The sequence below is a fragment of the Mustelus asterias genome, chromosome 27 (genome assembly GCF_964213995.1).
Source record: "Mustelus asterias chromosome 27, sMusAst1.hap1.1, whole genome shotgun sequence".
In the NCBI taxonomy this organism is placed as follows: domain Eukaryota; kingdom Metazoa; phylum Chordata; class Chondrichthyes; order Carcharhiniformes; family Triakidae; genus Mustelus; species Mustelus asterias.
The window spans coordinates 8,447,319-8,466,585 of NC_135827.1; the positions used below are offsets into that span (position 1 = coordinate 8,447,319).

The 19,267-nt window shown below is 42.4% G+C and overlaps 1 protein-coding gene across 3 annotated transcripts in view; it reads right to left on the reverse strand.

The window, feature by feature from the left end:
* Positions 1-3,148: 3,148 nt before the first annotated feature.
* The window catches only part of LOC144479846 (opioid-binding protein/cell adhesion molecule-like), a 1,112,572-nt gene continuing 1,096,453 nt past the window's right edge, over positions 3,149-19,267 (reverse strand). For 2 of the 3 annotated variants that reach the window (XM_078198839.1, XM_078198838.1), the window contains 2 exons: positions 9,897-9,932; positions 3,149-4,281 (listed from right to left, as the gene is read on the reverse strand). In XM_078198839.1, coding sequence (XP_078054965.1) covers positions 4,178-4,281; positions 9,897-9,932 — 140 coding nt within the window. In that variant the 3' untranslated portion in view covers positions 3,149-4,177. The remainder of the gene's footprint in view (positions 4,282-9,896; positions 9,933-19,267) is intronic. The other variant, XM_078198840.1, reaches the window with a different exon arrangement.

A 19,267-nucleotide genomic window follows, 5' to 3' on the forward strand; every position in this document is an offset into this window, starting at 1 on the left:
TTGGAACTTAAGGGTTGTTGTAAATAATTATAGTTGAATTTGCGCAACTGTTCATTGTCTTACATGCCCAAAGGTAACTGAAGTTCATTAAGTGGTTCCTTGTGAGCAGGGACTCCATTTTCTGGGAGTGAACCAATGGCAGCAACAAGGGGACTCAGGTCCAATGGAAGACCTCTACATTATGATATAATAGAGTCATGGAGGTTTACAGCATGGAAACAGGCCCTTCGGCCCAACTTGTCCATGCCGCCCTTTTTTTAAACCCTTAAGCTAGTCCCAATTGCCCACATTTGGCCCATATCCCTCTATGCCCATCTTACCCATGTCTAAACGCTTTTTAAAAGACAAAATTGTACCTGCCTCTACTACTACCTCTGGCAGCTTGTTCCAGACACTCACCACCCTCCATGTGAAAAAATTGCCCCTCGATACACTTTTGTATCTCTCCCCTCTCACCTTAAACCTATGCCCTCTAGTTTTAGACTCCCCTATTTTTGGGAAAAGACATTGACTTTCTAGCTGATCTATGCCCCTCATTATTTTATAGACCTCTTATAAGATCAACCCTCAGCCCTCTACGCTCCAGAGAAAAAAGTCCCAGTCTATCAAGCCTCTCCTTATAACTCAAACCATCAAGTCCTGGTAGCATCCTAGTAAATCTCTTCTGCACTCTTTCTAGTTTAATAATATCCTTTCTATAATAGGGTGACCAGAACTGTACACAGTATTCCAAGTGTGGCCTTACCAATGTCTTATACAACTTCAACAAGCCGTCCCAACTCCTGTATTCAATGTTTTGACCAATGAAACCAAGTATGCTGAATACCTTTTTCACCACTCTGTCCACCTGTGACTCCACTTTCAGGGAGTTATGAACCTGTACCCTTAGATCTCTTTGTTCTGTAACTCTCCCCAACGCCCTACCATTAACTGAGTAAGTTCTGCCCTGGTTCAATCTATCAAAATGCATCACCTGCTATTCATCAGCCTACAGGCCCAATTGATCAAGATCCTGTTGGATCTTGGTCTTTTTTGAATTACCTTCCAAAATTATTGGAGCTGAGAGGGTTGAAGTTAGCCAGAAACCAGATGTTATATCAACAGGATAGATTCCAGATTAAACTCTTTTTCTAAAGGCAGCATGGATTGATAGGAGAGAGTCAGTACATGTAATTTGTCACATGACAAGTTCTTAATTATGGGTGGCACGGTGGCACAGTGGTTAGCACTACTGCCTAAGTGCCAGGGACCTTGGTTCGATTCCGGCCTTGGGTGACTGTCCGTGTGGAGTTTGCACGTTCTCTCCGTGTCTGCGTGGGTTTTCTCCGGGTGCTCCAGTTTCCTCCCACACTCCAAAGATGTGCAAGTTAGGTGGATTGGTCATGCTAAATTGCCCCTTAATGTCTAAAGATGTGTAAGTTAGTTGGATCAGCCATGGTAATTGCGCAGAGTTACAGAGATAGGGCAGGAGGGGGGTGGGCCTTATGAAATGCTCTTTCGAAGAGTCGGTGCAGACTCGCCTCATTCTACACTGTAGGGATTCTATGGTTCTATACTGTTGTCACAAAGAATTGTTGGGACAATCATTGGGACCTGTAACTGGATGAAACATCACTACATAGCAACCCTAGGCAACTTTGCTATGCACATCTAGTAATCATTAGGTACAAAGTGGCTTTGACAGTGGCCTGGAAGCTGGTGTTTGGCTTGTCATTTAAGCCGGTTGGGAGCTGTTTGGGGGTGCAGGATGATGTGAAAAACAGCAAGAGCAGAAAATATAAAACTTACCAAAAAAGAAAGGTTGTCTAGTTTAATTCCAACTTCCTTCCTTTCACTCTGCAGGCACTGTTGGCCACATGAAACTTGGTCTCATTGCGTTTCATAACATTCAGGATTGTTCCCTTTTCTGTTGCCAAAAGCCATTTGACATGTGACAAAAACATGTTTGTGGCCCAGAAAGTCAAAAGAAAAATCTTTCATCCTCAAAGAACGGAAGCAAATAATATCAGAGAATGGTCGCAATTATATCTTGTATTAGAATTTCATTAGCAATTTTTATACAGTTCAAATTGTCCTCATGGCTCTGAAATAACCAAATGTAGATTAAATTTAAGGTATTTTTTAAAAGTAAATTTAAATATACTTTACCATTCCTATGCAGTGTCTGTTTTATTCTGTAAGCTTGATGATATTTCTTCCAGATAACTCAAGCTTATACATAGAGACTAACTCTCAGAGACCATTCATTGGATTAACATCCCTGTGAAACGTTCCAACTCAAAGGTGCAAGAGGGGTGAAAAATTGATTGATGAAATCTAAGTTGATTTTTGCTTATTTAATTTAGGAAACACTGATGTTATTTGTAGCGCACATTGGATTTACACTTCAGAAGCTAGCATTGAGTCTTTCAGTTTAATTTGGATGATTTGCAGTGTGGTGAGAGACACACTTGACTCACTCATATTAGGGGTTCCAATCGCCTGAACTTTAAATGATCTCGCTGGTTCTTAGCCAACACACCATTTCCCTCTGACACCGTACCTCCTACCCCCAAAGGACGAATGACCTTCATGCAAGTTTTCGCAGGAATGCAATCAGAACATTCCAATCAGGTGCCTCAGTTTTGACAGTTGAAAACCAACGCAACCAATTTCACTTCGCAGTTTCATCAATTGGAAAGATTCCAACAGCAAAGTTGCTTTAGGGATAACATCAGCAAGATCCTCCACACCCCTCGCCCATTACCTAGCAGTTCCTGCGAATACCATGCTCACCATTTCTAATTAAAGATGATTGTTAATTGTCCTAGCTCTGGACTCTGCTCAGTTCCTCCATTGCGCGGTAACATTTTAAAGGAATAAAAAAATTAACTGCTCTGTCGCATTCGTGGAACTGGTATCGTGTGGAAAGCACTATGTGAGTGGAGAACACAACAAGCTGCTGCCTGAGGCGTGCTGAATAAAACAATTAATTACACTGTCAACCCCGTGAGGTTCTAAGCAATGAAAAGTAAACAATTACGGCTGGAAATGGAAATAAACAGCGGCAAGAAGTGCAAAACCTGCAGCGTCCTTTCTAGAATCATCCCAGGCTGACTTCCGCGACAAAAAAAAAGTAATTGGAACAAAATCTCACATAGCCAGAAATAGTTTTTAAACGGGTACCATTGTATACATTTAATTTGTTCTTATAGAAATGCATCATGCCAACAAAATAAAAGGGATACTGCAGCTTTAAGCAATCACATGACTTCCCTTTTTTCGAAACTAGTAACATATAAACTAGGAGACACCAAATACACAGCGTGCTGGAAAGGCCTTCCCAGAATGCAGTTCAAATGGCCCTCCACTTCTCCTGTGATTGGTTGTTAACTCGGGCCTAGTTCACCGCAGTGCAGGAAAAGCCTTCAGCAAATCTTATAAGTATATTGGACTCAAAGTGCAGAATTATGGTTATGTGCCCACATAATACACAATCATAATGGAAACTAAAGAGTTATATATTTACTTTAACGTACATGACATATACAATTTTATTAGTTTTTGTTCCACAAATTTATATATGATGGCAATAGTCAATATGGGCCTAAATGTTAGTGAGAAATACTTCTGGAATAGAATCGCTCTAAGATAAAGATCCTTAAACTTTAATGCAAAACTGCGCCTTTTGTTATAAGTGTGCAGATTATCTGCTTGATGTTCATTTAGCCAGCCAATGGGCGACAATCCACCTGTTAATTAGCCAATGGTCTACAGGCATATTACATTATTTATCTGGTAGCCTACGAATAGTATACAGGTTAAAGTATATCATCCACCCAGTAAAACCACAGACAGCTTTACGTATGTGAGGGGAAAGGTTGATGAGGAACACCTGCATAAATAAACATCATTAAAAGCATAAAATATGTAAACACTACATCAGCTAAAACATGGAGGATTAAAAAGTGGAAAATCAACAGTAACTGAACTAACAGTATTTTTTTGACAGCAATTATGCACCAGCGCTCTGCAGCCAACAGAGGGGAAATACCAGTATGGACTCACAAAAACAAATACTCGTCAGCACAGAACCTATACGCGATGTTTTACAGCCTGTGCACAACCTGTGCAGGATAAAGTTTATTTGTTCTGTTCGGGTTAGAGGCAGTGCGCTGTTCAATGGCGCCGTGCCACGTCAAAATTTGAAGAGGAAGTGGACGAAGAGTATCACCAGTAGCCATAGTGAGGCAGTCGTTCCCCCGGAAGCTCTGTTGCCCCCATCGAGCACTGCTCCCCGATCTGTAAATGGACAAGCACATTATTAACAGCTTAGTGACACGTCACATTTTGCAGCTGCAAACTGTAGCTTACGTTGACCCTGAAATACCTCTGAGGAGGTGATTGAAACCTATGAAGTCACTGCAATAATAAGAGACAGTATCCTCTCGGAAGACTACTTCCTACACTAGCTGCACTATGGGCGGCACGGTGGCACAATGGGCGGTACGGTGGCATGATGTGCAGCACAGTGGCGAGCACTGCTGCTTCACAGCGTGAGGGATCCGTGTTCGATTCTCGGCGTGGATCACTGTCTGTGGAGTTTGCACATTCTCCCCGTGTCTGCATGGGTTTCCTCCAGGTGCTCCAGCTGCCACAGTCCAAAGATGTGTTGGTTAGGTGCATTGACCTGAACAGGCACCGGAGTGTGATGACTAGGGGATTTTCACTGTAACTTCATTGCAGTGTTAATGTAAGCCTTACTCGTGACTAATAAATAAACTTTAAACTTACACCTCTGGAATAACACTGAAGAGTTGTATCCCCCGTAAATATCCAGAATGAAATGAATTTGTCGTACTAAATACAGCTCTCTCATTGAATTTAAGTTTGGGCAGCATGGTGGCACAATGGGTGGTACGCTGGCACGATGGGGTAACACAGTGGCACAGTGGTTAGCACTGCTGCCTCACAGCACCAGGGACCCGGGTTCGACTCCCGGCTTGGGTCACTGTCTGTGTGGAGTTTGCACATTCTCCCTGTATCTGCGTGGGTTTCCTCTAGGTGCTCTAGTTTTCTCCCACAGTCCAAACATGTGCGGGTTAGGTTGATTGGCCATGATAAATTGCTCCTAAATGTCAGGGGGATTAGGAGGGTAAATATGTGCGGTTACGGGGACAGGACAGGACCTGGCTGGGATTGTTGTAGGTGCAGGCTCGACAGGCCAGGTGGTCTCCTTCTGCACTGGAGAATCTATGATTCATACCATTTTACAGTTTTTGCTTTCGATTTTGTTGCCAAATTTTAGATCACTATATATCAAAGGAGAAGACTGGGGATAGGAAGGAGGGAATAGTTTATGGCATTTTTCAAAATTTGGTGCTAATCAGAAATGGGCTGCGATATTGTTTATCTGATACATTCCTATTTTATGTCTCTTTCTGACTTACAGTGAGAATGATTCATGTGGACACAATGAATGTTCACATTGGTACAGTAGCCAGTGATGCAAAGACTTAGGTTAAAGCATGGTTGTCTATATTTTGATTTGTAGTGGGATACATACAAATCTTCAGGGATACACAAGTTTAAATCCATGTTCCTATTGGTGCTGATAGTATCAAATCTTGACATCTCAATTACTCAGTAAGAACAAGGACATTCAAAAAGGCAGCTGGGACACTAATCAAATGAGCTGCTTTGACCTGGACAATGTGAACTTCTTGAGTGTTCTTGGATCTGCACTCAACCAGGCTTTGGCAAATACTCTAGGAAAGTTTTATTAAAGTTTTTAAAAATTTTATTTATCAGTGTCACAAGTGGGCTCACATTATCACTGCAATGAAGTTATTGTGAAAATCCCCTAGCTGCCACACACTGACGCCTGTTCAGGTACACAGAGGGAGAATTTAGCATGGCCAATGCACCTAACCAGCACATCTTTCAGACTGTGGGAGGAAACCGGAGCACCTGGAGGAAATCCACCCAAACACAGGAGTACATGCAGACTCCGCCCAGACAGTGACCCAAGCCGGGAATCGAAACCAGGATCCTGGCACTGTGAGGCAGCAGTGCTAACCACTGTGCCACCGTCATACTCCTGGCTTGTGCTTTGTGGCTGGTGGACAGTGTTTGGGTAGTCAGAAGGCTACCCACAGTTCTACTCACAGTAGAACTGCTCTTGTAACCACAGTGTTTCTGTGGCTGGTCCAGTTCAATTATTATCAATGGTAACCCCCCAGGATATTGATGGTGGGAGATTCAGCAATGGAAATGCCGCTGATTGTCAAGGGGAGATGGGTAAATTATCTCTTATTGGAGATGGTAATTACCTGTCACTTGAGTGGCATGAAGATTCACTATGAGTAACACTTCAAAAAATAAAATTAGTTGAATTTTTGAAACAAAGCATATGTTCCAGTTCAAAAACCATCTCAGAATTATGTGTTTAGGATTGCCACCAGTTGCTGTACAAGAACTGATCTGAAATAACTACATTCTTCTTCTCTCTCTCGGGTGAATAATCTAGTTTCTTTCTGCTATACATTAGAAAATATTAGATTATTAGCAAGACTAATATTTACAAAAATGTTAATTTCTTTATTTCTGAAATTATCTCCAAAATCATAGAATCATAGAAATCCTACAGTGTAGAAAGAGGCCATTCAGCCCATCGAGTCTGCACCGACCACAATCCCACCCAGGCCCTACCCCCATATCCCTACATATTTTACCCGCTGATCCCTCTAACCTACACATTTCAGGACACTAAGGGGCAATTTTTAACCTGGCCAATCAACCTAACCCGCACATCTTTGGACTGTGGGAGGAAACCGGAGTACCCGGAGGAAACCCATGCAGACACGAGGAGAATGTGCAAACTCCACACAGACAGTGACCCAAGGCGGGAATCGAACCCAGGTCCCTGGAGCTGTGAAGCAGCAGTGCTAACCACTGTGCTACCATGCCGCCCCAAAATAAACCTTGTTGTCTTATAAACTAAACTTGCTGATCCCAGAAAGGCTCCAATTATTTTGGCATCAGGTGATTATTATTCAATTAATTGGTAGTTACTGTTCTCTAAGCAATCATAGATTCCCTATAGTGTAGGAGGCCATTTGGCCCATCAAGTCCGCACCAACTCTGCGAAAGAGAATCTTATCCAGGCCTTTCCCCGTAACACTACGTATTTACCCTGCTAATCCTACTAATCTACACATTTTAGGGCACTCAGAGGTAATTTACCATGGCCAATCCACCTAACCTGCACATCTTTGGACTGTGTGAGGAAACCACAGGAGGAAACCTGAAGGGAATCCACGCAGATATGGGGAGAATGTGCAAACTCCATATAGACAGTCACCTACGCCTGGAATGGAGCCCAAGTCCCTGGCGCTGTGAGGCAGCAATGCTAAACTCTGTGCCACCGTGCCACCCATGATGGGATTCTCCCTCTTCCATAAAGGGGGAAGAGTCAAGTCAATAGGCTCTTGGATCACAAAGCATCTTCCTGTGTGACCTTGCTGTTCAACCGGGGCGGCACGGTGGCACAGTGGTTAGCACTGCTGCCTCACAGCGCCAGGGACCTGGGTTCGATTCTGGCCTCGGGTCACTGTCCGTGTGGAGTTTGCACGTTCTCCCTGCGTCTGTGTGGATTTCCTCCGGGTGCTCTGGTTTCCTCCCACAGTCCAAAGATGTGCAGATTAGGTTGATTGGTCATGCTAACTTGACCTGAGTGTCTGGGGATTAACAGAGTAAATATGTGGGGTTATGGGAATAGGGCCTGGGTGTGATTATGGTTGGTGCAGACTCAATGGGCCGAATGGCCTCATTGTAGGGATTCTATGACCTTGTAACCTCTTAATATGACCTCAAGGTTCAAAATCAAAATATTTTAAGGACATCTGATGAAATTATGTAACTCTGTTAGGGAAGATATAGGGGGTGACTGCCAAATGGCCAGATTTGATAGTAGTTAACAGAAAGAATGGGACAGCAGGAAAGCCTTATGGCACCTATGATGGCAATGACCATTGTAGTCCCTTCAAAACGATACTGTCTCTTTCATGCACCCTCAGGAGTATTCCAGCGACTGCTTTTTATTCCTTCTTTACTGTCATGTTCCTATCTTTTGGTTAAATTATCTCGTCACCATTAAAAGACTACTTGATATTTTTGTGGAACCCACAATCTAGAATGTTATTGTGCAAACTGAATTCTCACCACATCAAAAAAAATGATAGCTATTGACAAGCTGCTTTACAGAGTGATAAACTACACTGGCACTTTATGTTTCATCTTCATACACTAGCCTTAAAACACAGAATGAAAGAAGAGGTTCTGTTTTACTGATAGGCTACGAAGACAAAAAAGTAACAAGAATTATTCGTGGCACATAATGAAAAGGTGCAAAAAAACTGACAAGCAGACAAGATTATTTAAAGTGCTAATCGCGAGGGACTTTGAAACCGTGCTGTGGTAGCAATGGATACAAATGCAGATAATGCTCGTTTGAAATTCCTTCCTCTGCTATTACAGCAGAGATGTCAAAACATTTAAATAAAGAAAATAAATTGATGGTAAATAAGTTCATGGCTGCTACAGTTGTGGAAAAAGAATGAAGTTAGCATTGCAGCCCATTACTCCACAGCTCAGTTTCAAAGCCAGTAACCCATACACTACAATGGCCCCAGCATTCGCTTTAGTGTTGCATCTGGGGGCAAGCACTGTAAGTTGGATTTTCTTTTTCACCTCACTCTTCAAATCATATAATTTTCACACCACAAACTGCTGGAAATGCACGTTGATAAAGGAGCAACAAGGCCATCCAGCACCTCACAAATGTCAGGTCCAAAGGTCCATCACCTCAAGCAGTGAAATTAAAAGGGTCGAGAAAGAAACAAAGCCAATGAGAGGGAAGAAATCGGGGTTAATTAGAGTACAGATAGGGAAACAAAGAGAGGAGGGATTGGGAGAGACTGAACAGGCACAAAAATGAAAAATAAGGCAAAAATTTGAAATTTACAGCACCAATCCAGCAAATTTCTTGACACTCAATGAATGTAAATGAGGAGCTTCATTGGCAAGCTGCTGTTTTTGAAAGGTAACAGGTCGAGCAACACAAATTATCCAGCAATTTGTGGCAATTTGCAATTTTGTCGGCACAAATTGCGACATTTTTTAATGCATCGATATTGACATCCACTATGAATGTGCCATAACTTGTCTTGCAATTTCTGAGCCAGAAACTTTAACACAAGTGTCTATTTACCCAAATTAACCTATGAACACAGGCCTGAATCTGAGCTTTAATAACGATACTTCTCACATACGACATCTGGAAAATACATTTTTAATGACCGAATCGCGTCTGGCAAGATCACTCTCCTCCCTTATGATTGGATGCTCTTGGTTGATCTTACCAGGGATTGGGCCGTATTCTTTTCCACGAGTAGATACTTCTCAAAATAGCGTTTCAAAAGAAAGCATCATATCACAATGCATACAGTGAGTATTTCAGTGTACAATTTGAAATGTGCCAAGGCTACTGATGAAACTTGAAACACACACATGCACATGTTTACACTGCATTCAGTACAACAAACTAAACATCTAAACCAGGTCACTACAACTGTGCTAATTGAACTAGATGAATGGAAACACTACAAAGCAACAGACATTTTAAAGGGATCTGGATACCGGGGATTGATTAATGGAGAAAATTTATTTAGAAGCTACAAAGAGGCAACAACAGTACTGGTACTGAAGACCAATTTCTTTGGGTTAATGGATTAATTTATTGGCTTGAACACCAGCATCTAGTTTAGTATTCATCAGGACTCACAGAGACTGTTAAGTTGTAGTGCAGTTATAATTTGTTTCATGCATTTTTAATCTTTTTCTTTAATTTTACAAACCTTTCCAATTTGCAAGAACTGTAGAAGTTTTCTCTTCTAAAAAAAAATCGAAGAAAGCAAAAAGCTTATGATGAACAATTTTAATGTAAACTAAGTTGCAACAAGAGTGTGGAGGAAACTTCAATACAGGATTTTCAGTATTAGTCAAGTGATGACTGGATGCTAAATCCAGCTCGAAATACATGCAGTCTGAAATCGAAAGTCCAGTGTTACTAAGGGCTGGCTGAAATTATGAGAGATGCTTCAGGCAAAGTAGGCAAAACAAGAGGAACCAACTCCATGTGTCCCAGCAGTGAAAAATGAAAGAAAAATCACAAACACTTCAGTGTCAACCCACCTTTTGTGCTCCATATGTCAGACTTTATGTCTGGATAGAGACACCAACCAATTGTGGACAGCCTATTTCTTAATCTTTCCTCAGTGAGACCAGCCTGTAAAGCAGCCTTGGATCGATAAATTATTCCAATGCTGTGTCTCTGGATTGTGGAATCCGCCAACACTCAGCTGGTATCATCTAATGCACAGCAATCGTGCATCACTTTAGGATTCAACTCAGTACAAAGTTGGCCAAGTATTCGGAGTTTGACTGAGGGACATTATCATCATCTAACTTTTGAACAGTGGAAAAAGTTTGAAACTGCCGACTCCTGTCCAGAACTTCTGGCAGAGAAATTCTTTAGCAGAAGGAGGGGTTGGTGGAACTCTCACTCGCAGGAGAAATTCTGTGGACCATTATACTTCATTCAAGCATAAAGAAATATTTTAAGGGCTTGGCAAATTCAAGGGCAGCGTCAATTATTCTGAACAATTAAACTATGGGCTCTTGAAAAGTTCTGATCCCCATGAGTGGATTGTTCCAGCAAATTGAGTCTGGCAACTCACGGCTGTATGTGGGCTTGACAAATGTAGGTTGCTGAAGTGTCTCAACAGTTTTGAGCCCACAAGTGAAGAGTGACCTCTCAGGACTGATATGGCAATAGTTAACAAACTGGATATTCAATTCAAGAAGCATGTATGAATGAGGCTGAAGATTTAATGAAGATTTGTCAATAGAAAAAGTAAATTTTCGACTTGTTCAAAATCATGACCATAAAGTTATGGATTAATTAATAAAAGAAGGTTGCATATCCAGCTATGTAATTATTTTTAACTATGACAAATCATTAAGAAGATGATCGTAACATTATCAATGTAAATGGTGCAAACAATAAAACAGCAAAGCTCAAAGCAGTAGACAGCAGCGTTTGCAAGAATTGTTAGTTGAAACGTCCGATTCTTTACTTCATCTATTTTCAGCTTCCAGATACCATGTAGTTAAAATCGTAAGTATTATTCTGAACTTTCAACCTTTCGTCAGCACAAACCTTGACGTGAATTTGAACAAACTGCACTGCAGGTGCTATTAATTGCATTCTGAGTTTGAACCAACTTCATTTTCTTCAAAGGAGAAGTCTCGGCGAATGGACAGATGAAATGCATGACTAAACGATGTGCGTTTCTCTGAATATAAAATGGAATTGTATATATCACACTTTTTTTTCTTGCAGCCACCCCCTGTTCCATCCTGAATCAATGTAACTTCCATTTCCCAGTTGACTCATGTAGATCGAAGTATTATCATGGATAAAATATGAGATGGTTATTTTGGATCGCCTGCTGCTCGTTGGATGTAATGATATTGGACTCCTGGATTTCCTGTACAAATCTTTCCCAAGTTTACAAATGGATTGATTGCCATTATATAACTTGTTCCTTTGCTCAAAAATAAGTTAGAGATGTTCCGAATAGAATTGAGATTTATTTTTTAAATTACGTTTCAGAATAATGTTAAACACGGTGTGAATAAAAGGAGGTTCGTTAGTACAAAGGGTTGGAACATGTCCATTTGTCCTTGAAACCTGTGTATGAATCCTTTTTTTATTCATTCGTGGGACTTGGGCGTCACTGGCTAGCCAGCATTTATTGCCCATCCCCAGTTCCCGAGGGCAGTTGAAAGTCAACCACATGGCTGCGGCTCTGGAGTCATGTGTAAGCCAGACCAGGTGAGGATGGCAGATTTCCTTCTCTGAAGGACATTAGTGAACCAACAATGGTTTCATGGTCATCAGTAGATGTTGAATTGAACATGGAATTCAAATCCTACCATCTGCCGTGGTGGGATTTGAACCCAGGTCCCCAGAACATGAGCTCTGAGAGTTTTCTTTGTCTGGAGGCTGACATGAACGGAGCTTGAGATAGTTTCAGTCAAATTCTTGCTGGCTGAACAGCGATTATGGGCTTATCCATAAATAAATAATTCATGCTTCCCCTTGCCCAATCCAGAGCAGAATGAGGAGTAATATGATGGAAGGATTTACTCATTGGAATTTATGTCAAATAACTATCTATGATCTAACTAATTAACACTAAAGAATGTACAAGTTCCATTAATATGTCATAAATGAATGATTCGAAATTGGAGCCTTGCAATGTTCCCAGATCATGAACGGATGGATCCAATGTACTGCCATTTCAGTCCTCCAATATTTTTTTTTCTATACACCCAGACTTGAGAAAATGAATGAAAAAGCTGAAATTATGTTGGTGCTATTTTACTACATGTCCGAGCAAATATTAGGAAAATGACTCATCCCCAGTAGAATTTTTCAATGTGTCCTTCGGTCAGAATGCAGATGCAGACAATTATGGCTGCAAACATGCAAAGAATGTGTTGCCTCCTTTGACTGGCACCCAGAAAGTTATATGCCATTCTGGAGCTGGACAGGAAATTGAGCATAAATTGTGTATTCTACAGTTTTCCAGTGCCCCATGCCAAACTTGCTTGTATTTCTTTTTGCTCCCGTAGATACAGGACCATGACATATACCCCATTCTCAATGGGAACAAAGGTAAGGTGTTCGCTATCATTGGAGACAAATAATATCTGCCACCCCCCACCCCTCACCTCCCAGATACCTGTTCAAAAGGCAGTGGCAGTAACTAGTCAAGGAGGTCAATGCCAAAGTTAAGCCTTAAGGATGAACTCCCACAAATAGTTCATTGATCTCACATAAGTGGACCGGTTCAGTGAATGCCTCTTCAAATGTCACACCCTCCCAACTGCATCAGTAGCTGTAAACACTATTCCAATCTCCACACTGCCAACATTCCCCTATCAACAACTTCTATCAGTCTGACCTTATATCTAACATTTGTATGCTTCAGCTGACCCTCATATCCTGAGGGCCTGCTGCGTGTCTCGCATGTTGGACACACTGGGTGAAATCTTGTGCCCTCTTCTGCGGTGAATTTGGTGGTGAGGAGGTGAAGGCATTTAATCAGGTGAGATGATGTTGGGTTTAACCTACTGCCTTCCTGCCTCCACTGCAATCACATCGGTGGCAGGAAGGTTTATGAATGGCCTCCCCACCCTGTCACCGATCGAGGACCTTAAGCAGCCAAATTATTGGCCATTGATGCAAAAAGGGAAAAGCTGTCAAAAATTTTCTTCTTGCACCCATCAGGATACATTCACAAGAATTTCAAATATCGAAGGGAGCGACAATTTATGCAGTAAGAGGGTGCTGATTGGTTGGCAAATGGACTTTTGATTGGCAAAGGCAGTGCCCAGGGAATAGTTGAACTCTATTTAAACTCACAAAACCACACCTAACACTGGATGGAATATCGGTAGGATTCTCCCATTGCAAACTAATTCCGGGGATGGGGAGTGTTTCCTGTTGCGGAGGTGAATGGAAAATTATGCCATGTCTTTCATCCGGGCTGAATTAATTATGCATCGTGGGGTTTTGCCCAATATTCTGTGGTGGGGTGGGCTGGATGGGGTGTGTACCACCATCTTATCCAGATGCCATATTTAAAAGTCACCCAACATCATTGACCCACTGTTGAAGAGAGAAGATGAATCCCGGGTAGAAAGAAGGTGAACCACCAGGAAAACTCTGAGGCTGGAAATCAGACCTTCCTTTAAAAAAGAGATGAATACGGTACAGATTACTCCAGATGTGTGTCGAAAACCTCCAACCTTGTTTGCGGCTGGGATTCTCCAGTGCTGCTGCAGCGAATGGAGTTTTGGCTGAGCGCCAAATTCTACATTCTCGCTGGTAGTGGGGCGGGTACAGATGGTCTCACTGCTGCCATGTACAACTCAAGTATAACTTCCCTACTTTGGTTTTCAATTCCTCTCATAATAAACAACAACATTCTATCAGCCTTCCTAATTACTTGCTGTACCTTTTGTGATTTGTGCATTGGGACACCTAGATATCTTTGCATCTCATGTTCTGGAATCTCCCACCATTTAGATAATATGTTTTTTTGCTTTTTCCTGCCAAAATGTGCAATTTCACATTTTCCCACATTTTACTCCATCTGCCAGATGTTTGCCCACTCACCTAACCTATTAATATCCTTTTGTAGCCTCCTTGTGTCCTCTTCACAAGTTACTTTCCTACCTATCTTTGTGTCATGAGCAAGTATGGCAGCCATGCCTTTACTCCTTTCATCCAAGTCATGTATATAAGATGTCAAAAGTTGAGACCTTAGCACTGATCCCTGTGACACACCATTACATCTTGCTAACCAGGAAAGGAGTCTAACTAGCCAATCTTCTATTCATGCCAATTTGTTATCCCCACACCATGAGTTTTTATTTTGCACAATAACCTTTGACATTGCATTTTATCAAATGCCTTCTGTAAATCTAAGTACAGTACATCCACAACGTATATTACTTCTTCAAAGAACTCCATTGAAATGGTTAAACATGATTTCCCTTTCGCAAAACCATGTTGACTCTGCCTGATTACCTTGAATTTTTCCAAGTGCCCTGCTATAACATTGTTAATAATAGCTTCTAACACTCTCCCTGTTCTAGATGCTCAGCTAACTGGCATGTAGTTTCCTGTTTTCAGTCTCCCTTCCTTTTTGAATTGAGGAGTTACCATTCACTACTTTCCAATCTGATGGAACCTTTCCCGAATCTCGAGAAATTTGACAAATTAGAACCAATGCCTCAGTCACCTCTCTCGCCATTTCGACCCGATCAGCACTCAGGGGCTTGTCAGCTCACAGCTCCAACAATTCGGCCACGACCATTTCCCTGGTCATAGAATCCCTACAGTGCAGAAGGAGGCCATTCAGCCCATCGAGTCTGCACAGACCACAATCCCACCCAGGCCCTCTTCCTGTAACCCCACATATTTACCCTGCTAATCCCCTGACACTAAGGGGAAATTTAGCATGGCCAATCAACCTAACCTGCACATCTTTGGAGTGTGGGAGGAAACCGAAGCACCCGGGAGGAAACCCACGCAGACACGGGGAGAATGTGCAAACTCCGCACAGACAGTGACCCGAGGCCGGAATTGAACCCAGGTCCCTGGCACTGTGAAGCAGCAGTATTAATCACTGTGCCACCGTGCCGCCCTGGTGAATGTAATTTTCCTGAGTTCCTCCCTTCCTTCCATTTCCTGATTTACAGCTATTTTTGAGATATAACTTGCATCCTGTATATTGAAGACCAATGCAAAATATTTGTTCAATTCATTTGGCATCTCCCTATTTTCCATGATTCATTCCCCAGACTTACTTTCTACAGGATCTACACTCACTTTGTTCATTCTTATCGAGAGAAACTCTTACTATTTGTTTTTATAGTTCCAGCTAGCTTTCTCTCGTACTGTAATTTTTCCCTCATTAACTTTTTTGTCATTCTTTTTTTATATTGTTTTTTACATTCTGGTCAATCTTCTGATCTGCCACACATTTTTGCCGGATTCTCTGATCCTGCTGCTGCGAATGGAGATTTGGCTGTGTGTCAAATTCTCGCTGGCAGCAATGACAAGGCGTACATACCCACTTTGGTAGCAAAAGCAGGAAGGTAGATTACTATCTGAATGGCCATAAATTAGGAGAGGGGATTGTGCAACGAGACCTCGGTGTCTTCATGTATCAGTGACTCAAGGTAAGCATGTAGGTGCAGCAGGCAGTAAAGAAGAGAAATGGTATGTTGGACTTCATAGCAAGAGGATTTGAGTGCAGGAGAAGAGATGTCTTGATGCAATTATACAGGACCCAGGTGAGGCCACACCTGGAATATTGTGTGAAGGTTTGGTCTCTTTATGTGAGGAGGGATGTTTCTGCTCTACAAGGAGTGAGAAGAAGATTTAACAGACTTATTCCTGGGATGGCTAGACTGATGTATGAGGAGAGATTCAGTCGGTTAGGATTGTATTCGCTGCAGTTCAGAGGAATGAGGGGAGAGCTCATAGAAACTGATAAAATTCTAACAGGACTAGACAGGGTAGATGCAAGAAGGATGTTCCTGTTGATGCGGGTGTCCAGAACCAGGGGTCACAGTCTGAGGATACAGAGTGGACGGTTTAGGACAGAAATGAGGAGAAACTTCTTCACCCAGGGAGTAGTCAGACAATGGAATTCATTACCACAGAAACAGGTTGAGACCAAAACATTGAACGTTTTCAAGAGACAGTTAGATAAAGCACAAAGGGGATCAAAGGATATAGGGGGAAGGTGGGATCAGGCTGTTGAGTTGGATGATCAGCCATAATCATAATGAATGGCAGTGCAGGCTCGAAGAGCCGAATAACCTCCTCCTGCTCCTATTTTCTTTGTTTCTATGAGACTGCAGAATTCCAGCCTAGACATTTTTTTCTTTAAGTTTGATATCATCTTCAATTGTATTTTACTTAACCATGGATGGTGAGTCCTCACCTTGGAATTTTTTCTTCTTGTTAGAATGCTTCTATTCTGTGTATTCTGAAATATCCCCTTAAATATCCGTCACTGTATCTCCTTATTTGGGTAAAGTCATCTGCTCGGAGAGGGACAAAGTCCTTGGTTGGATGGGAGAGGTGGTTGGGACATAGAAAGAGTTGGGGTGCTGTGTCTAATTGTGGGGTGTTGCTGAGGGAGATGTGCTGGAACCATCACATCAGTGGAATTGAATTATCTCTTTGGATCTGACCACTCACACCTCCCTTTCGCCAATGGATTTCTTGTTGTTCATGAAACTCTGCCATCCAGAGTTAAATTTGAAGTGATGGAAGAATGGGAGGCACGCTTTAACCTGCAACCTGACCCAAACCTGACTGCTGTCAGCAGTTAAATTTCCACCTGGTGTTCCTCATCGATGTTCAGGTGTGAGAATAATTCCCTGAATACCCTGGGCGGATCTAACCTCCTGCTGAAAGCCATTTCCCCGATTCTCTCCAGCTCCCTCCCCCTTCCAGTAGCTGGTCCTGCTCTGTGTGGCCTCTACTCCTCCTCCAAGTCAAGCTGCATTTAAAGGGGAATGCTGGCTGGTGCATCCAGTCTGGGGGCAACACGTTTGTGCACAAGCCTAAGCCTTAAAGTCAGCAAAAAAAAAAATGCACTCATATCCCATCATTCAACTTATAACTTTAAATAATGGAAAGCAATAAACACTTGTAAAACTATAGCAACATCGGGAACTTGTAAGTAGTTGCTGATCCCTTTAAGTAGTTGTTGGAGGATGGATGGCTGTGGGACAGAGGATAGTCTCTCACGTCACGTGAACATATAATTAGCTGTATGAGGCTCAGATTGGCTGCAGCTTTGGTGTCAAATCATGCTAGTTCATGTCATGACCTGACAGATTGCACTTTCCTGTCAATCACTCACTGTGCGTACTGACAACTGTGCCACTATCATGTCTGGTGTGCTTCACCACATAGGTTCTCATGTGCACCGCAAATACTAATTTGGAGCTACATGGCATTCTGTGGCATCTAAAAAGGTGCTAAAGAAGTCACTTTCTCCCCCTACATCTTCAATAACTACAATTAGCTGCAATCCACTGGAAAATGTATATATAAAACACAGAGCTCATTAAAATAGGGCAGAAGAATCAAGGAGCCACATTCTTTGGAACATTACACAGCAAATGGTTAACCTCCATTGGGTGGCAATCAGAGTGGGATTACGACACCGCTCCGAGTTACTTACCCTAAAATGCAATTGCATCTCTCTCACCCGACCTTCCCACTCAGGCTAGGTGAAAAAGTTGCGGCGAAGTGGCTTCCCGAGACCTTGAGACGGAGGTAAGGAAGTCACATCCCCCTTTTTGTCGCATTACTTGCTCGAAAGTAGGTAAGTTCAAAGGTCCAGGCTTGAGAATTCCATTGATGGGGGTGTGTAGGGGGCAATGGGGGAGGGAGGGGTGTTCTTTTGGGGAGATGATGGGGGGTCGGGGGGGGGGGGGGGAGATGATGGGGGGGTGTTGTCGTGGGGTGGGGGCTGCGGGGGAAGGAGTAAGGAGTACGGCGGGAGTGGGTGGGAGGGGTGGGGAGGTCGGACTGGAACTGTACTATAGCTGTCCATAAGTTGTCTTAATTCTTCTAACTTTTTCTGGGTTACTACTGTGGTAAGGCAGTCAGGACCACCTGAAGTTATTGATTTAAATCACAGTGCCAGATGGTTCCCATTGCAGGGTCACGACCCAATGGAAGTTTGAACTTCCCAAGCAATTGCCATGCAAACCTCAGTTGAGGACTTCCAGGGAATGTCCCTGAAAACATCTTCGGGATACCTCCCCGGTACAACAACCCAGGGAACAGGAATCATGGCCAATGATTTCAACTGTTCACTCCTAGAACAGGATTACAGAGAAGATGCAAAGGTCAATGGAAATGAACAGAAACAACATCAAAATGTGGCGTTTTACATCAAATTAAGTGAGTCACCCCTTCTAATTATTATCGCGTTTTCAGAAATGTCTGGTTGCTATTCTGATATTTTGGTTGGGGAGAATTTGAACAAACTTGACTAGGAATGTATTGAAACTGACAGTGGGAATAAATGAGGAAGCACAGCACTGTGAATATGACATTTACTTGATGTTCTTGGATTATCTCCTTTAGGTTATAATGCTCCGATGAAATAATTAGACAAATGTTGAAGTCAAATCAGGAACTGTTAAATCTGCACTTACTTGCAGATTCTTATTTATTTCCCAGATAACAAAATCGCAATGCTACATTCCCACAAAATGTTTTTTATTTTCATTGACAGGCTGGAGTACTTGGCACGGTGGCACTGCTGGCTCACCATGCCAGGGACCCGGGTTCGATTCCCGGCTTGGGTCAGTGTGTGTGTGGAGTCTGCATGTTCTCCCTGCGTCTGCGTGGGTTTCCTCCGGGTGCTCCGGTTTCCTCCTACAGTCCAAATGACTTGCTGGTTAGGTGCATTGGCCATGCTAAATTATCTCTCATTGTACCCGAACAGGTGCCGGAGTGTGGCGACTGGGGGATTTTCACAGTAACTTCATTGCAGTGTTGATGTAAGAATACTTGTGACAATAATAAATAAACTTAAAACTTTATTGGGGT